Here is a 26,073-nt window from a genome sequence, read left to right as displayed (position 1 = left end):
CGCATTAAAAAGCTCACAATAAAATTTTCCCCCTCCTTAAGTACTTGGATTGGCTTTTGAAATTTTGGCTAAGTCTTGACCCATGGCTCAGAGACCTTCCATCTCCTCCTTACTCCCAAAGGTGAACTTCCATCTCTTCCATTCCATTGACCTTCTATCTTCTCCTTCCTCGCAAAGTTGCCTCTTGTTTTTCCACCTCGTCCCTACTCAAAGCCTACCTCTTGTCTTTCCACGTCCTCCCCTCTTCAAGACTCAAGACTCCATTGAAGAGCTCTGAGTTCTTTGTGACATGTGGCAAGCTCCTCTTCCAAGCTGCCAAGTGTCCTCAAATTTTTTCGCTCGTGTGTCCGTGGTTAACAGGTTAAAGATTTTGCCCACATAACTTACATTTTCTCTAAAAGATTGACATTCTACAAAAGAATCTCATGTATTGTTAGTGCTGCCGCCCTGCACTTCTATGGCGTTGGAGTTGTTGCGCTCTGCCTTCAACGCAGTGAAAGCGAAGGGCTTGATCCGGGCTGTGCGCGATGCTGCACCTGAGGCCCTGTAAGTTGCCCTCATCGCTCTCGTCACATTATATCTGTGACTGTTCTCGTTTTGTGCACATCAAATTTGCAAGGGGGGGTTTCCTTGGGTCTATCTTGCTCCCTCGAACTATCATTTTGTGCCCCAGTTTTACGAGAGATGCCCGATTCGAGCGAAGAGCCATGCCCATTTTGCCTCTTTTCTGATATTTGGAATTGAGGCCATGCTTCTTTTTTCGAAGGATCTTCGGTTATGAGGTAGGTGAAGAGAGATATGGGCTAGGGGATCTACTATAGCAGCGACAATTTTGGCTTAATGACCTTTCAGTATTTACACTTTTTAACGTAGAACGCCACAACCATGACACCAACGCCGTTGAGGCTTCACAGTTGGAGGAGGAGGACCCTTTAATCTTTCAGATTTAAAACCCATCACCTGCAAATTTACAAGCGCAGCTGCAACCTTTTAACGATCTTTAGCAAGGACGGTATTTAGTTTGTTGTCCATTTGAGACACAGACCTGATGTAGACCTCAATCTCTCCGCTAGGCGGATTGTTAAAGGAAAATTCTGTTTCTCACTTTGAGATTCCTTTTCCTACTGGTTTTGCTCCGCCTTTCAAAATTTTATAGACTTGATCGTCTATGATATTCTTCTATATCATAGGCTCTCTGCTACTTTGGTTCTTCACGACCTCTCTCCAAGTGAGTTTCCTGCACTATTGTTTGTTGCAGCGCCTCATCGTGGCTGAGTACAGTAACTTGAAAACAAAAACTATGTCAACTTATGCAATAACCAAAGCCTTTCTTATTTGTGATTTTTTAAATTTTAGTCAGATTGATCAGTCAAATTGATGAAGGGGCTAATGTTTCTTTTGGACATTTGCAGGGCAGCCATTATAGATGGGAACTTGATGTGAGTAAATCAAAACTTGCTTTGTATGAATAGATATTTAGTTGTTCCAAAGTAGGCAAGCTGGGAGGGAATTGTTGGGAAAGTTCTGGGCCTTGGAGCTTAGAAGTGGTAATTTTGGAGCATATATGCTGAAGTTGGTTTTATTTGAAAGGGAGACCAAGCTGCACAGTCAGGGAGCTCGGCTTGTTGGAATTGACAAGTTTGGGAACAAGTATTACGAGAAAGTAATCAACACGCAGTTTGGTAGGCAGGAATGTCTTTTATTATTGCTTTTGCATTTCAAAGACTCAGATTAGGATTGTGATGTTGTTAAAGAAGTCCTTCTTCTAAACTTTATGTAACTTGCTTTGGTTGGTTTACAGGACGACACAGGTGGGTTGATTATGCTGACATAAAAAACTATAATGCGTCATCTGTGCCACCAGAGTGGCATGGATGGCTACATTATGTGACCGATCATACACCTGAGCAGGTAATGGTCATTTAAATACTAGTAACTAAGTGGATCAAATACTTTTTTATCATAACAAAGCGCCAAATTGCTTGTTTTTTCTAAGCTTTTCAGTTCTTTGGTGACCGAACTATTGTGGACTCTGCCCCCTTCCATGTAGAAACACACGTACAAATAATAAGGATCTATTCTTTGAGTTGCTAGTACTCAAAGGGACTTAGATTAAATGAGAAGGTGGGACTGATTGGGAATTTCACCCTCTTAATGGGATGCACCCCCTCTAGATTGTCGCCGTAAGGGTCACGTCTCATTGCTTGGGATTGGTCTTTCAACTATGTTACAAACAATGAAATTGAGAGTGAGAATGTTATAGAGCAGATCCGGCTAGAAAACATTGCGTTTATAGATCACGATACTGTCAAAAACACTGCGGCAGCAGTTGTATGTATTGCTGCATCTCTTTTGTTGTCGATTGTAAATAGTTTTTGTGTTTTCTACTGTATATCCTAGACCTTTTTTGGAGTAAGAGCCACGTGCATACTTGTTTTATGCATCTTTGTCTCTTAGAACAAAGTGTTGTATTGAAGGAGACAAAAGGTTGGTTGAATTTTGCCCTGAGTCTTGATATTAGCTAGATATGGTGATAATATGTTCAAATGATTAATATTTGAGGTCCAAAAACTTGTAGAGAGAGTAGAGGATGCTCTTACTATCGTAGTCAAAATTATTTGGCAATAATTTGAGAGTTTGGCGGTGACCTCTTGGAAGGCTTGTAATCGGATACATTAAAAGGGCAAAAGATTGGCAAATGAATGTAAAAACAGCAAGTGAGAAGGAATCCTTGAAACACTAAGGAGGAAAGGTTTCTACTACATGAGACAGTAGAGCGCTTTGCTAATGTGGCATTCAATGAGCCTTGAGTTGTAGAAAGTGATTGCAGGGAGGGTGTGTTTCTTATTTGTTATTGATAATTCCTCATGAAGAAGCGCTGCTATGCAAGAGGCGCCGTGGAGCGAGGCAGAAGCCGTTTGTAGGGATTGCTTCCTATTGAGATTGAGTGTGTTACTTAATGGAAGTACAGGCTGGTGCAGACAGGGATCCTGGGCGGAGAACACGACAAATATATGAAGGGTTTTGCTCTCCTCCCTGCTAGTCCTTACCATGCGTGCAGAAGTTATGGTTTTTAGTATACTTTATTGACGATATTCTGGTATTCAGTAAAAGTATTACTGAGCATCACGAACACTTAAGAATAGTGTTTAACTCACAACTTAAGATGGTAATGATTTCCAACAAATTGGGATCCTGCCCACAGCAAAATCCAATGATTTGGTGAGACATAACATGCTTTGCAGCAAGTTTCACTGCATAAACTCCTAAAGCGGGCTGGAGGCTGCAGATCACACGTTCAGCTGCATCACAGGCCAGAGGTGAAAATTTAATTGCAACACTGGACAACAAGCTAACAGTTTGGAGGAATCACAACTTCAACGTTGACAATTTGAACCTAGGTACTTATCTGAGCTCTATCCCTTGATTGGCCACTTGCTGCCTGTATTGGTAAAAAAGGGGCATGTGTTATTTACTCCCTACAGGTCAAACAAATCGCTGCATCGCAATTTTCTTGTATGCAAATTGTGGTTTACCACACAGCCTATGTACGTGTTCAAGCAGATTGTTTGCAAGATTCACGACTTGCATTTTGCTTGTAAGGTTTTGAGGTAGAGAAAGATAGAGGAGAGCACAAGAAAGCTGTAGTGCTGTTACGATATGTCAAAAGGTTATGATGTACAACTCCAAGTGTGTAACATAAACATCTAAAAACCCTGCTAATTGGAGGGACAAAGTGTCCCAAGGGGTGTGTCACATGCACCCCTAGGGGCACTAGGGTGCAGGGTGACACACTGGCTACATTGACAAGTGCATTATAGTTCCCTAATAGGAGATTTTGTCGTATGCTGTGACCTCTTTGTGAGCCCTTGTCCAGGGAGAGTCAGGCACAAGCTATGTAGGTCAGTCTCTCAGCCTTAGGTCAAGTCAGATAGTTAGTCCTTGTTCATGGGTACCCACTGGAGGACAGTAGGGTAGTGTTTCCATCTTAGGATTCTAGGTAGGTCTACGTTCAGCATAGGATAGGAGCCCTTATGGGCTGGGGAAGGGCTGCCTTTATAGGCTGCCCTGCACCCCTCCCTTTTATGGGGCCAAGGGCCCAACCAACCAGCCCCTGATCAGCCTTAGCTTTTGGCCCTCAGTTATGCCTGTCTGGAAGGTGTATACGCAGCACCATAGTTTAGGATTCGGACCAGCAAACGGAGTAAGGTTTGGTTACTGTTTCAGCAGCTCTTTACAGTTCTCTTTTATAGTTTTGCACAGCTCACTTCTTAGCTCTATATTGCAGTCATATCTCAGCTCTCACTTGATTCTATTACTCCTAGCTTTCACTCTCTCACCCTTGCAGAAGTGCCCTACATCGTCAGTGTGGACAACATCAAGATCTCGGTACTGGTTGAAGTTGCCTCTCAGTCTTTGGGTCTGCAATATGTGTGCATAGTGTACTCTTCAGAAGCGTGTTTTCCGTGCTCTCTCCAAGAGTGTTATTTGTATCTTTCAATTGTCCAAGTATAAAACAAATTCTCCCCTGATTGGGGGAGGGGGCTCTCAGTGGGTACAGGGACCCAATCAGTTGTCGACTCTATTCTCTATCTACCCTCATCTCCTTTCTCACTCTTTGGTGCATGACGCTAATTCCTCGCTAAAGGTTTAAAGAAGGTCTTGCTGTGATTACACGATCAGATAATTGTTGCATGTTATATTGGTATTAGAGCTTTGGTCTATTATATTGGTATCAGAGCTTTGGTCTGTATCCAACTTGACTACTGCAAGTGTATGGTTGTGTTGAGATCCGGAAAGGACACACAACCAAGCGCCGTGGAAGGTTCGGGGAAAGATGTCAGATTTGAAGACTACGAAGAGGAGAAAGACAACTTAAAAGATACGCTTCTGCCTGGTGCTCAAGAGAAGATGAAGAATCTTTTGGAGCAGAATTGGGTCCTCCTACAACAACTCGAAGAACATGCAGCACAGTTGAAAGAAAGCAGAAGATAGCTGGACCAGACAAAACAATGTCTTGAAGAAAAAGGAGGAAGAAAGCCGTTGTAAGAAAGAGGAACCACAGATTTTGAAAAACTGCTCTTGTTGATGCATGAGGAACACAAAAATGAGGAGGCACTGCGACGCGTAGAGCTCATCTAGGCAGAGAGGGAATAAAAACTAGTCACCACCATAGCCTCGTCATCGACAAAGGTAACACCACTCACTCGATCCACACCAAATTTTGTTTAGTATGATGGTAAGTGTGCCACTCAGCTATCCTTCAGTTTATTCATCAGTTTGTCGCTCATTTTCCGTTAGCGCGAATTCAAGATGAACAAGACAAAGTCCACCTAGCAGCCCCTGGTGGCAACATTGGGCTAGTAAGCATACTGACACAACAACTTTTAAGACCAATTTTGTTTGAGCAACGTTTGTTACCGATCTCAAAGCCCGTTTTCTACCGCCGCAGTATTTGCTTAACTTGGAGGATTTGTTCTCTCGTCTCTCCCAAAATGGTTTATCTTTGTTGTCTTACAGTAACAAGGTCATCACATTGGCACAGGGATTGGGTGTGTCTGAAAGCGATAAGATTAAACAATTCATTTGGAGATTGGATACTAACATCCGTTTTTCTGTCCAGAACTTCGACCCACCCGATTATGAGCGGGTGTTGACTCTCGCCCATAATCAAGAAATGATGTTGAACGGGGAAAAGGCCAAGCAGGTCCAAAACGATTCCAAATCCCCGCAACAGTCAACCAACACAGCGGATAAGGATCAGAAGAAGGACAACCAGTTCCAAAAATAAGATGGCTAGGCTTCTGATCGGAAAAAGGAGTCCAAGCTTGTGATGACTCCAGATGAGAAGGCTAAAGTAGACATTACGGGAGGCTATCTACGGCCCGACGAAAAAGAAGCGCTACCACTAAGAATATCGTTGCTTTCATTGCTACCACATCGCCGGGCTCGGCAAGAAGGGTTGTCCTAAGTGGCTTGTCGAAAAGGTTGCGAAAGCACCCCCTTCTTTTGTCGCCAATGTATTGGATCTATTAGCCCCGCCACCAGTATCAAGATCTCGGTATTGGTTGGAGTTGTGTCTTAGGTCTTTGGGTCTGCAATGTGTGCATAGTGTACTCTTCAGAAGCGCGTTTTTTGTGCTTTCTCGAAGAGTGTTATTTGTATCTTTCAGTTCTCCAAGTATAAAGTAAATTCTCCCTTGATTGGGGGAGGGGGCCCTCAGTGGATTCAAGGACCCAATCAGTTGTTGACTCCATTCTCTCTCTACCCTCATGTCCTTTCTCTCTCTATGGTGCATAACGCTAATTCCTTGCTAAAGGTTTGAAGGTCTTGCTATGATTACACGATTGGATAACTTTTGCATGTTACAGGGTGTGCACACCAACCACTCAATACCCAACAAGTCCCCTTGCAGTGACAATGTGAACATGTACAGGAAAGTAGATCAATCACCACAAGGAATCCTTGGGGAAAGCTTCAAATTTTTCTTTAGCTATTACCTTGGTAAAAAGATCTGCAACGTTGTCCCCAGTGATATAACTCCACAGGCTTTTGGGTTTTTGGACCATAAAGGTCCACACAGACGAGTTGGTACTATCCTCTTGGGTCATTTGCATTCTGTGCCATTTTAATCTAAAAGTAAAAAAAACAACCTACAAATGCACTAGAATCTCTTTGCAAATTTTGCAATACGACATGTAAATTTGGGAGCAAGACTTACTTGCTGCACAAGCCCCAAAATGCTAACTCAAAATTGAGTCTAAATTTTTGCAAAATGACCTAAATCTCCACATGGGCCACAACTTTGCAAAAGCCCCAAATTTTTTGCCAATGCACATTGCAGATGCCTTGATGGAATTGTACGGCCAGAATTTACTGTTCGGTAGATCTGAATTTGCAGATATGTACGTACTTTTTTACGCTGTATGGATGACTCTGTATGGGGTGCGAACCAAAACAGTACGGTGGCGCATGTGTAGTATGTAGCTAGAAGCAGCTGTTGAAGGGAAGTTGCAGTATGGGATTTGAACTGATTTGAATAGGTACGGTTTGGTGCTTTACATATATGAATAGAGTGTTGTTCTTGGAGTAGTACGATCTTCTGAGGATGGATGACACTTGAATAGTATGGTCGTTTGAGAAACACGATCAATGAGTTCAAGAATGGGCTGATCAAACAGGTGAGCGTGAGTTGCAATGCCAAAGCGATGGCGAAGCTTGGGCATATAGCAGGCAAGCGGTTGAAGCGATGGAGCTGGTCTATGGCGTCTTGAATGAGGATGACGAAGTGAGCAGGCAGCTTTAGTTTGTGTATATTGCCCGGGCCTCGTACAAATGGTTGCATCAACCACCAGAAGCCAGTTCCACGTTTATCCCATCAAGTCGACTCCCGTCGTCACTTGTCAAGCGCAGACGTTTTGCTAGAGACCTACAAGACTAGCTTGAGCTCATAGAGGAGCAAGGCTCTGATACCAACATGAAAGGTTTTGGGGTAGAGGAAGATAGAGATCAGAGTAGAATTAAATAATTGTGGAGAGCAGAAGAAAGCATAAGGACCGAAAGCTAAGGGGAAAAACTTCCTAATTGGAGGTAAAAGTGGCCCACATAGTTGCAACTATAGTGCTTGCATGATTTTTGCAAAAGTTTGAAAACGTGTGCAAAAAACACCATTTCAAACATTGCATTTTTTGTATGTACCAATTTCATTCCTAAAGAAATAAATAAATACCGGAAGGGGCGCCAAGTGTTTGGGGCCAGTGTGGTGTCTTGTACTTGGTTCCATTGAGCAGGGGCACTCTAGCCTCCATCCAGTTATTTCTCAAGTTGTTTCTAAGTGGTATTGTTTAAAGTTAAGCGGTTGGAAATGATACAATGTGGCTGTGAATAATGAATATGCAATGCAAGTTATGGTCTACTGCCCTTTAGGAAACTAAAGGCTGGTTTCAGAGGCACTCTCCATGATACTGGAACCGTTGCAGATGCGGTCAAACCCAACATCTAGCTTGTGGGAACACATTGTACACAGTGCAGAGGTCTATTAGGCTTGCGGGGAGGGCAAGCAACGTTGGGAGGCTACACAAAGAGCCAAGGTTTCGCTGGAGCTATGGTTCACTTTGAGATATGTGGAAAGATGTCTACCACATCATTCTTAGGAGCTGGGTATTATCTTACTTTTATTGATGATTTCAATAGAATGCCATGGGTCTATTGTATTGCAATGGAAACTTAGGCATTTAATAAGTTTAAGGAATGGAAGGCCAAACTTGAGAAAGAGTTGGGAAAGAAAAAACATTCCGAATGGACAAGGGGAGAGAGTTCACCTTAGAGGCTTTCAATGCCTACTACAAGAAAGAAGGAATCAAGAGGAGATAGTTGACCACTCGACACATGTTCAACAAAACAGGGTGGCAGAGAGGAAGAATCGAGCACACATGCCCTAACAAAACACAATGGCAGAGAGGAAGAATTGAGTTATCACAAGGATGGGGCTATGTATGCTGAGACGGAAGAAGCTTCCCAGATTTTTTGGGGGTAGAATAGTCCATGTGGTAGTTCACCTGGGACATGATAGAGACCAAGGCGATTTCGGGGAAAACTCCTCTGTGGTAAGATTGTGGAACCAAGGACCTTTGAGGAAGCAAAGGAAATTTGCAAATTTGGAGGTTGTCATGGAGGTAGAAATGGAGTTCATTTTGAAGAACCTTGCATGCGACCTTTCTAATAGGCCACGAAAGAGGAAGATCATGGGAACCAAGTGGGTTTATTGTGCCAAGTACAAATCCGATGGGACCTTGGAAAAGTACAAAGCAAGACTTGTTAAAGGCTAGGTGCGGGTCGAGGAAGTTGATTATGGGAAAGATTTGCTCCTATAGCAGGATGAGTACCATATGCATGGCCATAGCATTGGCTTCCCACCATTAGCGGCCAATCTACTTTTTTGAATGGAGAGCTTCAAGAGAAAGTTTATGTTCAACATCCAGAAGGCTTCTAGCATTTGGGAGAAGAAAAGAAGGCATGCTAACCTCGCAGGGCCTTTTACAGGCTGAAACATGCCTCGAGAGTGTGTACTAGAGGATGGATGACTACTTCTTTGAGATAGGCTTATCTCGTGATCCATCTAACGCAAACGTCGACCATGACCGCAATCCTTTAAGTTGTACGGACGTCCGTACGGCTGTACGGAATCCGTACAGGCGTGTTCAGGTGCCTCCAGCAGGTGCCTGGGGTTGTCTTTTGCTGTGCTGGACCTTTGTGCACATGTTTTTGGCTGCGTGGTGGCTTCTGGAGCTGTTCTAGAGCTGTTTTGAACTAGTGCAGGCTGCAGGAGGAACTTTCCCTGCTGCTTTTGGCACCTTCTCTTAGGAGAACTCAAAGGCAAGGGTGATCCTGTGGAAGGCCTAAGGACAGTGTGGATGCATGTGATAGCCTTGAGGCTGCCTTAACCTCAGTTTGGATGCTTGAATGCCTCTAAGTTGTGTCAGATGAGAAGTGAATGCCTGAATATGCCTTGCCAGTGGGAATTCTAGTGGTGCATTGGGATTAGATGCCTTGAAGACAAGTAGAGGATTTGCAGAGGAACAGTGCAAGGTTGAACCCTTGTTGTATGTACCAATTTCATTCCTAAAGAAATAAATAAATACCGGAAGGGGCGCCAAGTGTTTGGGGCCAGTGTGGTGTCTTGTACTTGGTTTTATTGAGCAGGGGCACGCTAGCCTCCATCCAGTTATTTCTCGAGTTGTTTCTAAGTGGTATTGTTTAAAGTTAAGCGGTTGGAAATGATACAATGTGGCTGTGAATAATGAATATGCAATGCGAGTTATGGTCTACTGCCCTTTAGGAAACTGAAGGCCGGTTTCAGCTTAGAGCTTGGAACTAGACCCGTGCGAATGGGCTTCCCCAAGATGGCTCTGCTCTACATCTTTGGATCGATGATAACCAAGCCCTCTTCCTATTTGGGCTAGATGTCACCAATGTAAATATCCTAAGTCAAAGTACAGTTGACCATTTCATAATTAAAGAGTTTTATATGTGTTAATTACGGTCAAAGAGTTATTTTAATGGTCAAAGGATTGACTACGGTCAAAGATACTTGACTCTAGTCAAGTAAACCTGACTATGGTCAAAGAGTGTTGACTTCGGTCAACAAGACTTGGCATACGCCAAGAGGGGTTAACCCCGGTTAACCAAGATGTGCCAACCTCGGTTGGAGAGACTTGGCTATAATTAAGGCGCCTTGACCTTGGGTCGAAGCTCTTTAATTATAATCAAGAGTGTTGACTCCGGTCAACCAGAGAAAATATATATATATATATATATTTATATATATATATATATATTTGTTTAGATGTGCACATGTGTTCAGTGGGGACGCCCACCGTGACTAGGATTAGTCCACAGTGTGTTATTTGCATGCAAAGCGCTAACAATTAATGGGTACCATGGTGGTGCGCTTTAATTAATTGTTGCAGGTACTAGGAAGGATTATTTTTTTTTCCTAAGCGAAATGGGAGCCTGACAAGCACCTAGGAAGCGGTTCGTGTGACCGAGAGCTTTGAAGACTCCAGAATGGCCCTAAGTGGCTTGTAATAAGAGTTAGTCTAGATTGTAGACAAGTGGCATGTTGCCAATTTGAATGGGGTTTGAAGCCCTTGTAAAGAAGGATTTTCTTTTCACGTATGGAAGGGAGAGAGACTTACGAGACAGCTTCCTGCTGAACTTTTGTAACAGTTTTTCTGAAAGTAATAAAGACCTTCGGGGGGGTCCAGCCCGACAATTTGTCCTGGGCCCTAATGTATGATCAGAGAGAGAGAGTGAGGGAGAGCTGTGGACAAGGGAGAGCTGTGGACAGTTTGAATTCCGTCGTTGACGTGAAGCCATAGTTGTTTTATTCCTCTCCAACTCGGTTTTATTGGTATCAGAGCGTAGGCTCATAGCCTCTCAAGGCTGTGACGATTCTAGCAAAGGAGCTTAAGAGGAGCTAGCTGGTAGGCCTGCGGACGATCGACGAAATGCTTTTATTCAAAGCACTAACGAAAAAAAAAAGCAGCCGGACAGATGGGCGTCACCGCGTGAAGGTTTCGCATCGTCAATCGATGCTCAAGGCTATGCTTTATAGACGCCTGTGTTGAATTGCAGTTTTGCAATCTGTTCCGTTGAGCAGCCCTCGTCGAAGTTCAGAGCCATAGCCATAATTACGCGAGTCGCCAACGCTGTACGCCTACCATCGCCATCGCCCGTCAAGGAGACCCCGTTTCCTGAAGCTGCAGAAAGATGACGTGGCAGATCTGACACGTGGCGCTGACGTGATGCTGACGTGGCAGCCAGCAGGTACACAGTGCACCAGATGACGTGGCAGTGACACGTGGCACAGGACACGTGACGTGGCGCAGTACAGGTGGCAGACAGCTCAGATGCTGACATGGCACTGACACGTGGCAGCCAGCCTGGCAGACCAGTGGTTAAGTTAATCCTGGTAAAGTTAAACCCTGGTTGGTTGACCCGTGGTTAGTGAAATCCTGGTTAAGTTAACCGCAGTCAGTTAACTCTGGTTAGCTGAACCAGTATCTAGCTAGTTCAACTTTGGTCCAGTTAATCTGGCCTAACCAGATCAGTTTGGTTGGTGTAACCAGAACCAGTTAGTCTGGTTAGACTAACTAGCAGTTACTCCATCTGGTTACTGTTCTTTCAAAAAAAAAAAAAAAAAAAAAAGACAGTTGCAGAGACAGTTTTGGCTATCAATTTTCTCCTGCCTGTCAGACTTTTACTGTCAGAAAAGTAGCAGAAAACCAGAGAAAAGCAGAGAAAACAGAGATTTGCAGAAAAAGGAGTATGCATGCCTTTGAGCAGTAAAAAGAGGGAAAAACAGATGCCTTTTGAAGCCATCTGCAGCAGCCAGAAAAGGGCAACATAGTTGATGATGCTTTGGCAGTTGTGTGGGTACATGCCTTGAACTGACAGCCCGTACTGGCATAGATTGTGAATGCAAAACACCTCTTGTTGAGGTACCTTTTCTGTTGGAAAAGCAAAGGTAGTGTGCATTAGTTACTTGCACAGTGTGAGAAAAAAAAAAAATCTGCAGATCTCAGAATATGGATCAATCACCTATCCAGTGGGATTCTCAAGATAGGGATGTGCATCCAAGACAGAGGAATGTGCCACAATCTCAACAAGAATTTGAACAAATGGTACGCACTCGTATACAAGAACTGGAAAATCTTAAAAGGGATCCCAGGGCTCAGCATTTGTTTCCAGCAGAGGCTATGCCTAATCCAGTATATGACGTGCCAATGCCAGAGGCACACTCGTGTACAGTCTGAGAGAGAGAGATCTCATAGATCTCATAGGAGACGGTCCCATAGTAAAAAGAGATCGAGGCGTCATCACCGATCTCCTAGTCCATCACCGTCTACCTCGAGTTCGACTTCTATGTCTTCTTCTTCCTTATCAGATAAACCATCCAGGAAAAGAAGGAAACACGAGAAGTCTGGGAAGAGAAAATCTTCCAAAGCGACCAGGGAATTTAAAGAGGGAGGAAAATTTGTTAAGTTTATGATCTACAATGGACAGTATGGTCATACAGACAAAGCATTGCAGTTTATCAGACAGTTTGATGCTGCATTCGGTACTGAGAAATTTTCAGAATCCTCCAAGTTAAGAATGGTCAGCCTACACTTGACAGCAACGGCTAGTGCATGGTGGAGTGCACTGACCACAGATGGGTCAGCCCCAAGAAAGTGGAAGGGCTTCAAGAAAGCCTTCTACCAGCAGTTCATGCCTAAACAGTTTAGAGACCATGTTCTTCAAGACTGGGACAGCTTGCACATGGATGCAGGAGATACAGTGGATGGGTACAACCAAAAGTTTTGGGATGCTTATTTGCAGGTTGCACCGTTCAAAAAGATCTCCAAAGGTACCCAGATGAGGAAGTACAGAGCAGGTCTCACTCCAAGAATTCAGGCAGTAGTGAATGCTTTGGGGGCAAAGAATATTCAAGATCTTATGCATTCAGCCTCAGTAGCGAGTCTTGTGCCGCTACAAGATCCATCTACAGTGCCATCCTTGCATGCAGGACGTGCTGATAAAAAGAAAACTGATTTTCAAAAATCAGAAAAGAAAGAGTCCCCTAAGGCTGAAAAGAAAGGGTTTCAGCCTCAGAAGCCGAGGGGTACTCAGTTCTCGAAGACCTATAAGGGCAAATCTCTATTTACCCCTGAACAGATAGCGGAATTCCGTAGAGATGGGAAATGCTTCAGGTGCGGTAAAGAGGGGCATGTGGCTGCCCAGTGCCCAGAAAAGCCTTCATCATCGAAGGGAAAAGAGGCAGAGAAGCCACGAGGACCGCAAAAGCCAATGGCGGGGGGTATTCCTGATATACTCGGTCATGCTTTGAACCCAGAAGAACGAGAATTGCTGCTATCATGGGGCAAAGTTAGAGACCAGCAAGTGCTAATTTTATTTGATCCAGGGGCTACTGATAATTTCATATCAGAGGATCTAGCCCTGAGGCTGGGAATAAAGACGGAAGAGCTAGGCAGGGCTTTGGATGCCGATCAAATGTTTTGTGGGAATCCTGTGCCAGTTACTCCCTTGATAGGGAAGCTCCGTCTTCATATTCAGAGTTATGTGGATCAGGAAGACTTCTTCATTTCTCCACTGAAACATTATGATGTAGTTTTCGGGATGCCTTGGTTTCACCGCAAGGCAGTGAAGTTGACTCTTCCTGAAAGAGTGCTGGAATTTGTACATAGGGGGAAAAATCAGCGTGTAATTGCCAGGAATAAAGGGGACACTATCCCCATTGTATCTGATGTTTCATGCGGTAAAGCAATAAAGTCTGCAATTTCTGCGTACATGGTTTTCGTAAAAGAAAAAGCGAATGATATGCATGCTGAAATGAATGATGCAGACAAAGATAGGTTTCAGTTTTTGGTAAACTTTAAAGATTGCTTTTCTGATGTTTTACCAGGGGAGTTACCCCCAGAGAGACCAGAAGATCATCAGATAGAATTAATGCCTGGTAGTGAGCCACCAAACAGACCCCCTTATAGAGTCAGTGCGACTCAGAGAGAGGAGATTATGGCTCAGGTACAGGACTTGTTGTCCAAAGGGTTGATTCAGCCCAGCTCGTCTCCTTTTTGTTCCCCTGTACCGTTAGTACAGAAGAAAGATGGTTCATTCCGTATGTGCGTCGATTATCGCGCACTGAACAAAATGACCATCAAGAATAGATTCCCTATTCCGCGTATTGATGATGTCTTGGATCAGCTAAATGGAGCTTCAGTTTTCAGCAGGATAGACTTGAAGAGTGGCTACCACCAAGTGAGGATACAGCCTCAGGATGTGCACAAGACAGCATTTCGCACTACATTCGGGTTGTATGAATACTTAGTGATGCCTTTTGGGTTGACAAATGCTCCAGCCACATTCAATAGAATGATGGATCGTATCTTCCGGAAGTACAGGCATTTTACGGGTACTTTCTTTGATGATATCTTAGTTTTTTCTAAGACAGAGGAAGACCACAGAGAACATCTTGCTATAGTGTTTCAAGAGCTGAGAAATCATCAGCTCTATGCTAACAGCAAGAAAAGTGAATTCTTCCTGGAAGAAATCCACTATCTGGGGCATATAATATCCAAGAATGGAATACAAATGGATCCAGCGAAGATCCGTGCCATTCAGGAATGGCCAGAGCTGAAAACTGTGCATGAAGTTCGAAGCTTTTTAGGCTTGTGTTCTTACTACAGAAGATTTATCAGACACTTTGCTGATATCGCAGCTCCATTACATGACCTCACTAAGAAAAATGCAGCTTTCACATGGGGATTATCACAGAAGAAAGCATTCAATACACTCAAGGAAAAGTTGACTACAGAGCCTATTCTGGTAGTTCCGGATCTGTATCAGTCTTTTGATGTGGATTGCGATGCTTGTGGAGAATGTGTTGGGGCTGCATTGCATCAGAATGGTCATGTAGTAGCCTATGAAAGCAGACGACTTCGGGATGCGGAAAGATATTTAGGAATCTATGAGAAAGAGTTATTGGCTGTAATTCATGCCATCCATACATGGAAACATTATCTTTTGGGTGCAGATTTTACTGTCAAAACAGATCACCAAAGTCTGAAATACTTTTTGACTCAGACCAAGCTTTCAGAGAAGCATATGAAATGGGCAAACATGCTGTCAATGTATCATTTTCAGATTGTCCATACTCCAGGAATTCGGAACAGAGTGGCAGATGCCTTGTCCCGAAGACCCCAGGTCAATAATGTAACTATTGCATATCATCAGGACTTGGAAGGCATGAGGGAACAATATGCTCATGATTCTGATTTTGGTGAAATTTTACAGCAGATGCAAGAAGGACAATCTACCAGTCACTATTCCCTGAAAGATGGGTATTTAATGAAAGATGATTGCCTATGCATCACCCAGGAGATGAGGAAAAAGATTTTGGGGGAATGCCATGCACCTCCCTATGCTGGACACAGAGGAATTACAGCAACAACTCTAGCACTAGAGAGGTATTTCTTTTGGCCAGGAATGCGGAAAGATATACATCAGTTTGTTACTGAATGCCTTACGTGTCAGAAAATGAAGTATGATAGACAGAAGGCACTTGGCCTACTTATGCCTCTTCCCGTGCCTCAGGCACCATGGGAAAATATTACAATGGACTTTATTTTTGATTTGCCGAGATCAAAGTCAGGGAATGATGGGTTTTGGACTATCATTGATAGATTCAGCAAGCAAGCTCATTTCATTCCGGTTCGCAAAACCATAAAGGCAGATCATATGGCTAAGCTGTTCATGGCACAGATCTTTAAACATCATGGTATGCCTAAGTCCATTGTTAGTGATCGAGATCCCAGAATGACCAGTCTATTTTGGAGAGCTTTATTTGATAACATGGGGACGAATCTGAATTTTTCTTCTTCTTTCCATCCCCAGACAGATGGTCAAAGTGAAGTAGCAAATTCTACCATTTTGGATATGCTGAAATGCTACGTGGGTGACCAGAGTTCAGACCGGGAAAAGTACCTACCCTTAGTAGAGTTTGCTTACAATAATACAGTACATAGCTCTACAGGGAAAGCCCCTTTTGAAGTCATATATGGGAAGGTGATTTTGCCACCTATATTGAGGACTAAAGATGAAATATTTGCAGCTGATCAGTTTGTAAGAGACCTCCAGACAGCTTACAGCCAAGTCCGGACAGCAATTGAAAGGTCTCAAGAGAAACATAAAAGGGCTGCAGATAAACATAGGAGACAGCTAGATCTCAAGGAAGGGGACTGGATACTTTTAAGGTTTGAAAAAGCTAGGCTCCGCAAGTTTAAAGGCAAACAGAAAGTGTATGCAAAGTTATCTCCCAGATATTATGGCCCTTTCAGGGTTACAGAGAGAATAAATGAGGTTGCATACAGATTAGCATTGCCAGAGCATTGGAGGATTCACAATGCATTCCATGTGAGTCTTCTAAAGAAATTTCAGGGACCAGAGCCTACAGAACCAGTATCAGAAGATCCACCAGAAGTGGATGAGCTGGAGGAAGTCCTTCAGCCAGAGCAAATTGTGTACCATACTGTACGTAAAGGCCCTCAGGGTAAAGAATTTTACAGGTATCTTGTAAAATTCAAGAATTATACGGCATTAGATGCCAAGTGGATGGACGAAGACATGTTATCCGATCATCCACAGCTTTTGGATGTTTACAAGGAAGCTTTTCAGTTGAGGTCAACTGAATAGAAGCTGAGGGGATGTCACCAATGTAAATATCCTAAGTCAAAGTACAGTTGACCATTTATTTGATCATAATTAAAGAGTTTTATATGTGTTAATTACGGTCAAAGAGTTATTTTAATGGTCAAAGGATTGACTACGGTCAAAGATACTTGACTCTAGTCAAGTAAACCTGACTATGGTCAGAGAGTGTTGACTTCGGTCAACAAGACTTGGCATACGCCAAGAGGGGTTAACCCCGGTTAACCAAGATGTGCCAACCTCGGTTGGAGAGACTTGGCTATAATTAAGGCGCCTTGACCTTGGGTCGAAGCTCTTTAATTATAATCAAGAGTGTTGACTCCGGTCAACCAGAGAATATATATATATATATATATTTATATATATATATATATATTTGTTTAGATGTGCACATGTGTTCAGTGGGGACGCCCACCGTGACTAGGATTAGTCCACAGTGTGTTATTTGCATGCAAAGCGCTAACAATTAATGGGTACCATGGTGGTGCGCTTTAATTAATTGTTGCAGGTACTAGGAAGGATTATTTTTTTTTCCTAAGCGAAATGGGAGCCTGACAAGCACCTAGGAAGCGGTTCGTGTGACCGAGAGCTTTGAAGACTCCAGAATGGCCCTAAGTGGCTTGTAATAAGAGTTAGTCTAGATTGTAGACAAGTGGCATGTTGCCAATTTGAATGGGGTTTGAAGCCCTTGTAAAGAAGGATTTTCTTTTCACGTATGGAAGGGAGAGAGACTTACGAGACAGCTTCCTGCTGAACTTTTGTAACAGTTTTTCTGAAAGTAATAAAGACCTTCGGGGGGGTCCAGCCCGACAATTTGTCCTGGGCCCTAATGTATGATCAGAGAGAGAGAGTGAGGGAGAGCTGTGGACAAGGGAGAGCTGTGGACAGTTTGAATTCCGTCGTTGACGTGAAGCCATAGTTGTTTTATTCCTCTCCAACTCGGTTTTACTAGAATTAGCGTCTTCTAGGACCCTGGCCCAGGTATTCTGTGTGCCGTCTAAGCTTGCCCATAGGATATTGTGCACCAATTGCGTCAGCTGCCCCATGCACCTAGTTTGAGCACATGTTTTTTCAGTTGCAAATATCCTCAGACAAAGACTACTCGTTCCATGAATGGCCCAAATATTTAGTCCTCAGCAATGGGTTAGAGTTAGGGTTGGGGGGGGGGGGAGAGGGTTGCCTCTTGGTGGGCCAAACCTTGGTCTTGGAGGTGTTTAATTAAGGTGAGCTCATTGTGGGTTGTGCCGTGTAGATGGGATTGAGGATTGGGGTTACCCAAGTAGGGATCCTCAATGTTCCCGCACTCACACGTTGCCAACAAAGAGTGCCCTTTTGGTGTCAGTTCATAGTTGTCTTCTTGACATAAATTCTTGCATTTTGGGAGGTCCTTTGCTGCCACGCCTTCCTCGGAGTGGGCACGTAGGATCAACTATCTTTGCCGTCGAAGTCTAGATCTATCCTTCAAGGTTTCTGGATTGCCCCAAAGCCTCAGTGTCTCCTTTGAGTAGCATCAACTTGATAGGCTCCGAGAGACATTGGAGATATTTTACATATGCATCTGGGCCATGTATAGGGGCTTCGGTAAGCATTCTGCTCGGTAGAATGATGTTGGATCACTCCGTACATCTAGAATAGCCATGGCAGGGGCTCTCCAAAAAGGTGGTGAAAATTCCATCCAGGGAGAACTAGCAGGCTATATCAAGCAACTTCAACAATTGAGAGACAAGGTAGGCCAGATGCAGTTACATCCACAAGAATCTTCCTTCTACTGACATCTCTTTCAAGCAAAATAGGAGACCCCGCTGGTGATGGCATCCCACTCCAAACATTACGGCTCAATTAGAGGCCCCCTTCATGGATGAGGAGCTCTTAGAACCCTCAAGGCTCTCCTAGTCTCCCATTGGATTTCGAGAAGGCTTACAATAAGGTGGATTGGGCGTTATTGGAGGGCACCATGTTGAGGTTGGGCTTTTCGAACCAATGGCCGAGGGGATCTCCCCCTATATATGCAAGTTGTTTTAGCCAAGCTCTCATTGGGTGGGCTTACAGGAGAGGACTTCTAAGCTCTCACTCTAACACTTAGTGTGACAGGGGTAACCTCTAGCCCCTTCCTCTTCCTTTTTGTGGCAGAGGCATCCAAGTATTTCCTCCGTTTACAGGTGGCTAGCTTGATATATATGTGCTTTCTAATCCAAGAAAAGGAGTTGCTGGACTGTGAGCTCGCAAATGATACAGCCGTGTTCGTAAAGGGCTCATCCAAGAGTCTAGAGAGGAAACGGCTCTCCTAGAAGGTGTATTATACTCAAATGTCCAGTGGTCATCCAACAAGGGCTCATCCAAGAGTCGAGAGAGAAAACGGCTCTCCTAGAAGGTGTACTATACTCAAATGTCCACTGATCATCCAACAAGGGCTCTTTGTAGTTTCTGCACCTGTCTCCTTGTGGGTGTGAGGCCCACAATTCTACCTACGATCGCCTTGTCCTAGAGGGACTGAACTGCTTGCTGTACCTGTTGCTTGTCGGCTGGAGAAGAAGGACCTTAACGGATGTGGGATTTGAGGGTGCTGGCAGACCAAGGGTCACCACCAAGATTTTCTTTCTTGGAACAAGCACAAAAGCTCCCGCTACAGGGAGAGAAAATATAAAAACCGGATAGAGAAGCGAATAGGACGGTCACAGGAGGAGGCAGAGAGATGTCAGAGGAGGAGGCGGAGAAGAGGACAGGCTGAGGGAGAAGTTGGGGAAGGAAGCGGGAAAGGGGTAGTTGGGCGGCAGGGGAAGGCAAGGTGGAGGGGGCGAAGAGGCGAGGGGAAGGAGGTGGAGAAGGCGGGGAGGAGGAGGTAGGGAAGGCGAAGAGGAGGCGAGGGGGAAATAGAAGGAGCGGGGGGGGGAGGCGAAGAGAAGGCAAGGGGGGCAGAAGAGATGGCGGGGGACGGAAGAGATGGCGGGGGGGCGGAAGAGATGGCGGAGGGTGGCAGCAGAGCAGGCGAAGGGGAGGTCGAAGAGAAGGCGGAACATTGTTCCAGACCCAACCACTGCTCTAGCATCTCTTTCATGTAGACCTTCGGCACATGGTCTAAGAGAATTGGTGTCCACTACTTCTCTCGTCCTTGCGGAGTTGAAGCCCTAGGCCAGAGTGCACTCCGAATCATATATTGGATTTTGACTTGATGAGGATGATGACAGCAATGCAGAAGAAGATGCTTATGAGCATAAGGATGATGATGAGGTCCTGGACCATGATGATGAGGCTTAGGAGGAGGAGGGGGAGGCCTCTATTACTATGCCACTTTTAGAGCTTTAAGGCTGACTGCTTGAAACTGGCCTCAAGGCCAACAAGAGGGCTGCAAGAGACAATTAACCAGCCAACACACTCACTTATATCACTCAGCAAATAAAGAACTAACTTATTGGGGTGCTAGAATGCTCTTGCTCAAAAAGAAAAGACATAGATTGGCCCCAAACCTTGGTGACCCTCGGTATTTCTTTACTAATTGGAGAACCCTGCAAGCAAAGTCTCTCCAAGATAGCTCACAACAAAAGAGCAGGATCAAGCGGAAGCAACCAGCTTGTCCTGGTTATCTGGGGGCATTCAACTAAGCTCATAGACGAGCTTGTGCAACCCATTCTCAATGGTGCATTATCCTACCCGTACATCCTCATACCCTATCCGTACAACAGCATATCCTGGCCGTACAGCAGCATATCTTGTTGGTACAACAACCTACCTTGCCCGTACAATAGCATGGGAACCCGTATACAATTGTTACTGCAGCAGTCCGTACATAGCCATGGAACATGTACAGTCCGTACTGCTACAAGACGTACACAGGCTTGGAACCCGTACGACCCGTATTGCAGGTCCGTACACAGTCCTTTGAAGACCCATACACAGTTGCGTACACAGTCCTATGAAGACCTGTACTATCAACGTGCAGCTCCACGGAGGAGGATGGCACGCAATTTGAGACCCAATCGTCTGTCGTACGGAATACCCAGTTTGTTTCATCTTTTGTTGACTGGCCCACGCTATGTTCCTCCAGTTGCTTCCAATAGCGGGTAAGCCATGCATGTAGCCTTTGAGGTTTAATAGGTGCCACGTGGCACCTACGTTTCATTTGCCCACATGCCCCCTCTAGTGGGGCACTTTGGGACCAAACCAATGGTCCAACCTAAGATCTTTAGGGCCCTTTTCCCCCTCTTTGGACCAATCAACAAATTCACCCCCAAGGCATACCTAACCACCCATGGCCTTGCCCATTATTTTCCTAGGGTCTTGCCCACAAGCTCGAAAACTCACGCCCTCGTGACATATACCTCTCTTGAAAAATAGCAAGCAACCTCGATTGCATTTAAGTGTGACAAGGTCATCCATTAACTTGAATACATGTGAATATATTATCATAAAAACATGTATTACAAAACTGGCATAGTATTTTTGTTTGTTCAGAGCCTAGGATAGCAAACCATATACACTGCAAAAAACTGCATCATAGTGACTAGTACACTGATCATAGAAGTCCCAAGGCAGATATATTGTCAGCAAGCAGTACCTCGAGTGAACATACAATGTCACTTGAGCGACCTCTAAATATCTGAGTCTGTCTATACCAAAGCAACGGAGGTACTACCCTCTCTTGAGCATCAGGCAATGCCCCAGACCTACGCTTTGTTGAGCCCGAAGGAGCCACAACCAAAAGTTCTCAAGCTGAAATGCTTCCAGGTAAAGTTGCAACAATTGAGGTGTATCTGTTAGATCTCCCTCTTCTAGCCACATTGCATGCAATGGTAAATAATTATAAAATTTCACCAAGTAGCGATGGGAAACCCTACCTTTGACTTTCCTTTCCTTATGTGCCAAAATCTGCCTTGGAACTAGGATCTCATCCACCCCCTCAACCTTTGGCTGCATCTCAAAAGACATATCCTTTGGCACATCCCCACGGAAAGGCTTGAGAAGACTTACTTGGAAAGCATTTGGAATTCTCCAATGATTTGGTAGCTTCAACTTGCAAGCTACATCATTGATCTTCTCTCAAATTTGAAAAGGCCCATAGTATCTCATACTGAGCTTGTGGAACAACCGGTCTTTGCCCCTCTTATTTTTCAGCCTTGTCTTTTCAATATGCAAAAGAACCTAATCATCCTCTGCAAGTACTAGTGCACTGCGGTGACGATCAGCTGCCTTCTTTTGCTTTGCCTGTAAACTACTTTGTGCTTTTATCACTTTAGACAATGGAGTCTCACAGCTTTATTTTATAGAAACTGTTTCAAATTGCCCACACACATAAATGCTGTAATTTAGAGACGGCAGAGGAGGCTGAATTCAGATTTACACAGCTTAACAATTGCTCACAACAAGAAAAGAGATTGCAATATGGTTTAGGGCCCCCCCCCCCCCCCCCCCCCCCCCCCCTTACGCAGGCTCACTTTATTTCTTGAAATAGGAGATACAAGACCAAGGTGCAAGCACCTTCCAAACTGAGAACTCAGTTATTGACTAGGACTCAGACAGATGATTTGGGGACAATTGTAGAGAGATATAGACGGGAACATGCTGTTCCTCATTATTTTGCTCCTCATCTTCTTCATACCATGCCTTATACTCAAAAGGATGTCCTCCTCCCGATCATTGGGTGAGTTCACCATTGTGGCTGTATTGAAAATGCAGCAAAGGCTTTCTTTTCCCAGCACTACTAGGGTTCACCTCTGTGAGAAGATGGTGGTTGTCCCGAGAACGGAACCACCGAAACCGGCCTCTAGCAAGCTAAAGGGCAGTAATCGATAACTAACTTGACATCCACATTAATCACAACCACAATGCATCACTTTCCCACTTCCTCTAGTTAGAACCACTGAGAAACAAACTTTAAAACACTGGAAGGGAGGCTAGAATGCCCCTGCTCAAAACACCATACACAAGAGACACAGATTTTTACGTTTCCTGCAACTTAGCAGGAGCATGCATAAAGTTATCACCCTGTTATTGTGGGCCATGATTAATTTAAAAAGGATAGGCAAAGTGGCCTATAGATTGGAACTACCACAGAGTTGCAAGGTACGTCAAATGTTTCATTCTTCGTCGTCAGAAAGATTTTTACAACGTACTGATTCATTGATTGATGGTATTGTTATGTTACATGAGATAGGGGAGAAGCCTAAGCGCAAACGGCAAGAATTCTAGACTGGGGAGAAAGCAGGTTCGAAATTGGAGGATATCTACAATGGCATGGAATTTTCTTTATCAGAAGCTACCTAGGAATAAGCTTACCAAACACGGAGAGCAATCCCAATTCTTATCATCGAGGGCTGATGCTTGAAGAGGGAAGGAGTGTTACATTCTAGTTAGAATGTAATATGACCTTGGATGGATCAGAGGACGTCAAGTCACGTGAACAGTGCGAGGGGCCATTTGGGTCCTAGATGGGAAGGAGGCTAGGAAAGGCCTGTGTAAGGCCTTGCTACAGCCCAGGGGAGAGCTGATGGGCCAGCAAACTCTGGCAGAATCAGCACACAGTAGGCAGGGGAAGACAGCCCATGAATGGGGCGCTTGGTGGCTTGAGACAGGCTGCTAGCAGATTCGTTGAAGGCCATGAAGGAGGGATGGGAGGAGTGCTGTGGGATCAGGTGAGGGAGGAGGGGGGTGCAAGGGGGAGGTGGAGGTGAGGGCTGGTGTCGAGCAGGAAGATATATTCTATGTACTCTTCCCAATTGTGGACTTCCCCTTACAGCAAGGGTGGGCACATACATTGCCCATGTCATGGAGCCAGTATCATGTAACCTTGACCATGTTATGAAAAATAGAATACTCATGGAGCAACTTCTGCAGCATAGACGCCACTAGCAGTACCCACAAGGGTTGCTTATCGCAACCACTTTTGTGCTTATACTAAATTGTTTTTTCAGGTTCAAACTTCACCAACGGATTTGGTTCCAATGGATGCCAACATGATCCACCATGTGCGTGCACAGTGCATGCCTATGTATCTGACATATATGTATTTTAAAGGAAGTATGTATGTATATATGCCATCTTCAAAGCATGATGTCCAGGACAGTATAAAACCACTGGAGTTTTTATTGTAAGTTTGTCTGTTTCCAACCGGCAGGTCTTTGCAGAGCATGTTCAAATTTCTGTAGGATTACAAGAGTCGAAAATAAGTTATAACTCAACTGCGTAAACATGTCAACCACTTCACACAAGCAAGCAATTGCCATAACAATATTTTTCAAAGGATACATCATCAAATGTTAATGTTAATTTTTGATGATTTTTGCACAGCTTGAAGAGCTGAAACCTATCAGGTATGGGATCGAACACAAACCCAATTTGTCAGGACTTGGGGAGGAGTTTACTTACCATTCAAAAGGGCATGCTTTGCACCCACACCAAAGGGACTGGGCGAAATATGAGCCTTGGTATTCTGCTCGGCATAATGTACCATAAACTGTGTACATTGCTTGCGCAGGTCGTGCACATTCTAGTAGAGGATAACATGGAATAATCTGCATGGAATTATGAATCTTGTTCAATTGTTAAAAAATTGGTTGTGGGGTTTCTAGATGATGACATACTTGCACATTGGTATGCAGCAGTTCATAATCTAGATTTCTTTCCAGTAGCACCAGTTTTGACATGTAGGGCTGCAAATGGGTCACTCCAGTTGTTGAATGATATCTATAATCAGATTTGGTCTTGAATGGCATTGACGCCCCCTGAGTTTAGTGAGTTGTTCAAAATTTCCAAATGTCACTGTTGTCCACGAAGCAGATTTCATTGCTCTTTTTTTGGGGATTATTTTAATGAGCTAATTGGACGTATTTAAAAGGTTGACTACAAGGGAGCACTCGAGGGTAATCATCCACTTCGGTTTTTTGCCTATTTTGAACCGAGAGGGTGGTGTGTATATCATAGCAGATCTGGTCTATCGTAGCGTTGGCCCACTGGTGTTTTCATATTCCATATTGGGGTGTCTAATTTTCTGTCATTTGTCGTCCTTTCTCACTTTCATTGGCATGTTTTTGAATATATGGATCATTATTTATTCTCAGTAGTGAATATATGGATCATTATTTATTCTCAGTAGTTCTCTTGAATGTGCTTCCTTTGACTAACTTAGCATAGTTCTCTTGCTGCTTTTGAAAAGAGGAGGGATGTGTGGACTCCTTTACGTTCTTTTTCTTGACTACTCTCAGTTGTGCTGTGAACAATCCTCATTTCTCTGCTGTTGTATCTTGAAAAGCGGATATCAAGAGTCCTTTACAAATTGCTAGCGTATGCAGTGGTGTGGCCTCCTAACCACCCTAATTCATGCATATGTACAACGTGAGGGAGGGAGACTTTTCAATGCCACAACAGTTTTGGCCACTCTCCGAATTATGTAGCACAGGACGGACAAGAAAATTTGTACGCATGAACTGTTTTTTGCAACTAGCCAGCTGATAATTTTTACCCTCTTAAGGAATGATAGAAACTTTTAAATGTTGATACAATTTTTTCTAAAGCTCAGATATGGGGCACATGATGGGACATGAAATGTCATGAGGGCATGATTTCTGGCGCGTGCATGTTGGTTTGAATGTGGGTCAGGACCCTAGGAAAGCAAGGAGCAAGGTCTTGGTTTGCTTGGTGTGCTAGAATTCCTAGCAATTAATGCCTTGGGGGTAAAAATTGTGGTTGGGGGAAAAGCTCCAAGGATCCAAGGTTGGGCCATTGGAATGGACCCCATATAGAGGGGGCAAGGGGCAAATGAATTTCAAGTTTTTTCATTGGAGTGACCACATAGAAGGTTTTGGGGCAAACTAATGACCAAGGGGGAAATGGAAATGTGGGCTGCCACTTGGCATGTCCATTCAAAACCAATTTGGCGGGAACCACCTGTGTTGGCCGACGGGCGACATAGAAGAGCTGGGGCGCGGTTATAAGCGGATGTACGTTTGAAGGCTTCACACGACCTTAGCTGGAGGTGGTGAATGCTTGGTTGCCCACGAAGGGCTTCTTTGCTTGTTGTCGGGCTGTTGGAGAGAGCGGGTACAAAAGCTGGATAGCAACGAGATGGTGCGCGCGTAAGGGGCGACGGGGCTGGCTGGCTTGGGGGGTTATCCCGCTCAAAGATTTTGGTGGCTAGATGTTGGTGCACGAGCTGCTCATGTAATCTTTTGCTGGGAAGTCGTGCAGCTTGTTGGCCAGATAGACATAGACACCTCTTGGCACATCATGCTAGCGTGGTAGAGAGTTGGTTGTGGCGACCTTATTTCGGGAGGTTGGTTGGTCATTATCTTGGGCCCGCACGACACAATTGGGTGG

At 44.3% G+C, this 26,073-nt stretch overlaps 1 protein-coding gene and 1 pseudogene across 1 annotated transcript; one reads left to right on the top strand and one right to left on the bottom strand.

Moving 5' to 3' along the window:
• Nucleotides 1-129: 129 nt before the first annotated feature.
• Nucleotides 130-24,618, top strand: LOC147903083 (NADH:ubiquinone oxidoreductase, 17.2kDa subunit). The gene is made up of 5 exons (XM_087373453.1): nucleotides 130-546; nucleotides 1,413-1,439; nucleotides 1,591-1,682; nucleotides 1,802-1,911; nucleotides 24,049-24,618. The coding sequence occupies exons 1-5, from the start codon at nucleotides 458-460 to the stop codon at nucleotides 24,211-24,213; spliced, it is 483 nt and encodes a 160-aa protein (XP_087229579.1). The 5' UTR covers nucleotides 130-457; the 3' UTR covers nucleotides 24,214-24,618.
• Nucleotides 21,278-23,360, bottom strand: LOC147903084 (uncharacterized; annotated as a pseudogene).
• Nucleotides 24,619-26,073: the final 1,455 nt, after the last annotated feature.

Source organism: Dipteris shenzhenensis, chromosome 4 (genome assembly GCF_047967505.1).
Source record: "Dipteris shenzhenensis isolate YYH24624 ecotype China chromosome 4, Dip_SZ_1.0, whole genome shotgun sequence".
NCBI lineage: Eukaryota > Viridiplantae > Streptophyta > Polypodiopsida > Gleicheniales > Dipteridaceae > Dipteris > Dipteris shenzhenensis.
This window is presented reverse-complemented; position numbering and strand designations above follow the sequence as displayed.

Coding starts and splice junctions, on each gene's coding strand:
- LOC147903083 (XM_087373453.1), top strand. CDS start 458: ATGGCGTTGGAGTTGTTGCGCTCTGCCTTCAACGCAGTGAAAGCGAAG. Junction 1,440..1,590: donor ATTATAGATGGGAACTTGAT/GTGAGTAAATCA, acceptor TTTATTTGAAAG/GGAGACCAAGCTGCACAGTC. Junction 1,912..24,048: donor CCGATCATACACCTGAGCAG/GTAATGGTCATT, acceptor ATTTTTGCACAG/CTTGAAGAGCTGAAACCTAT.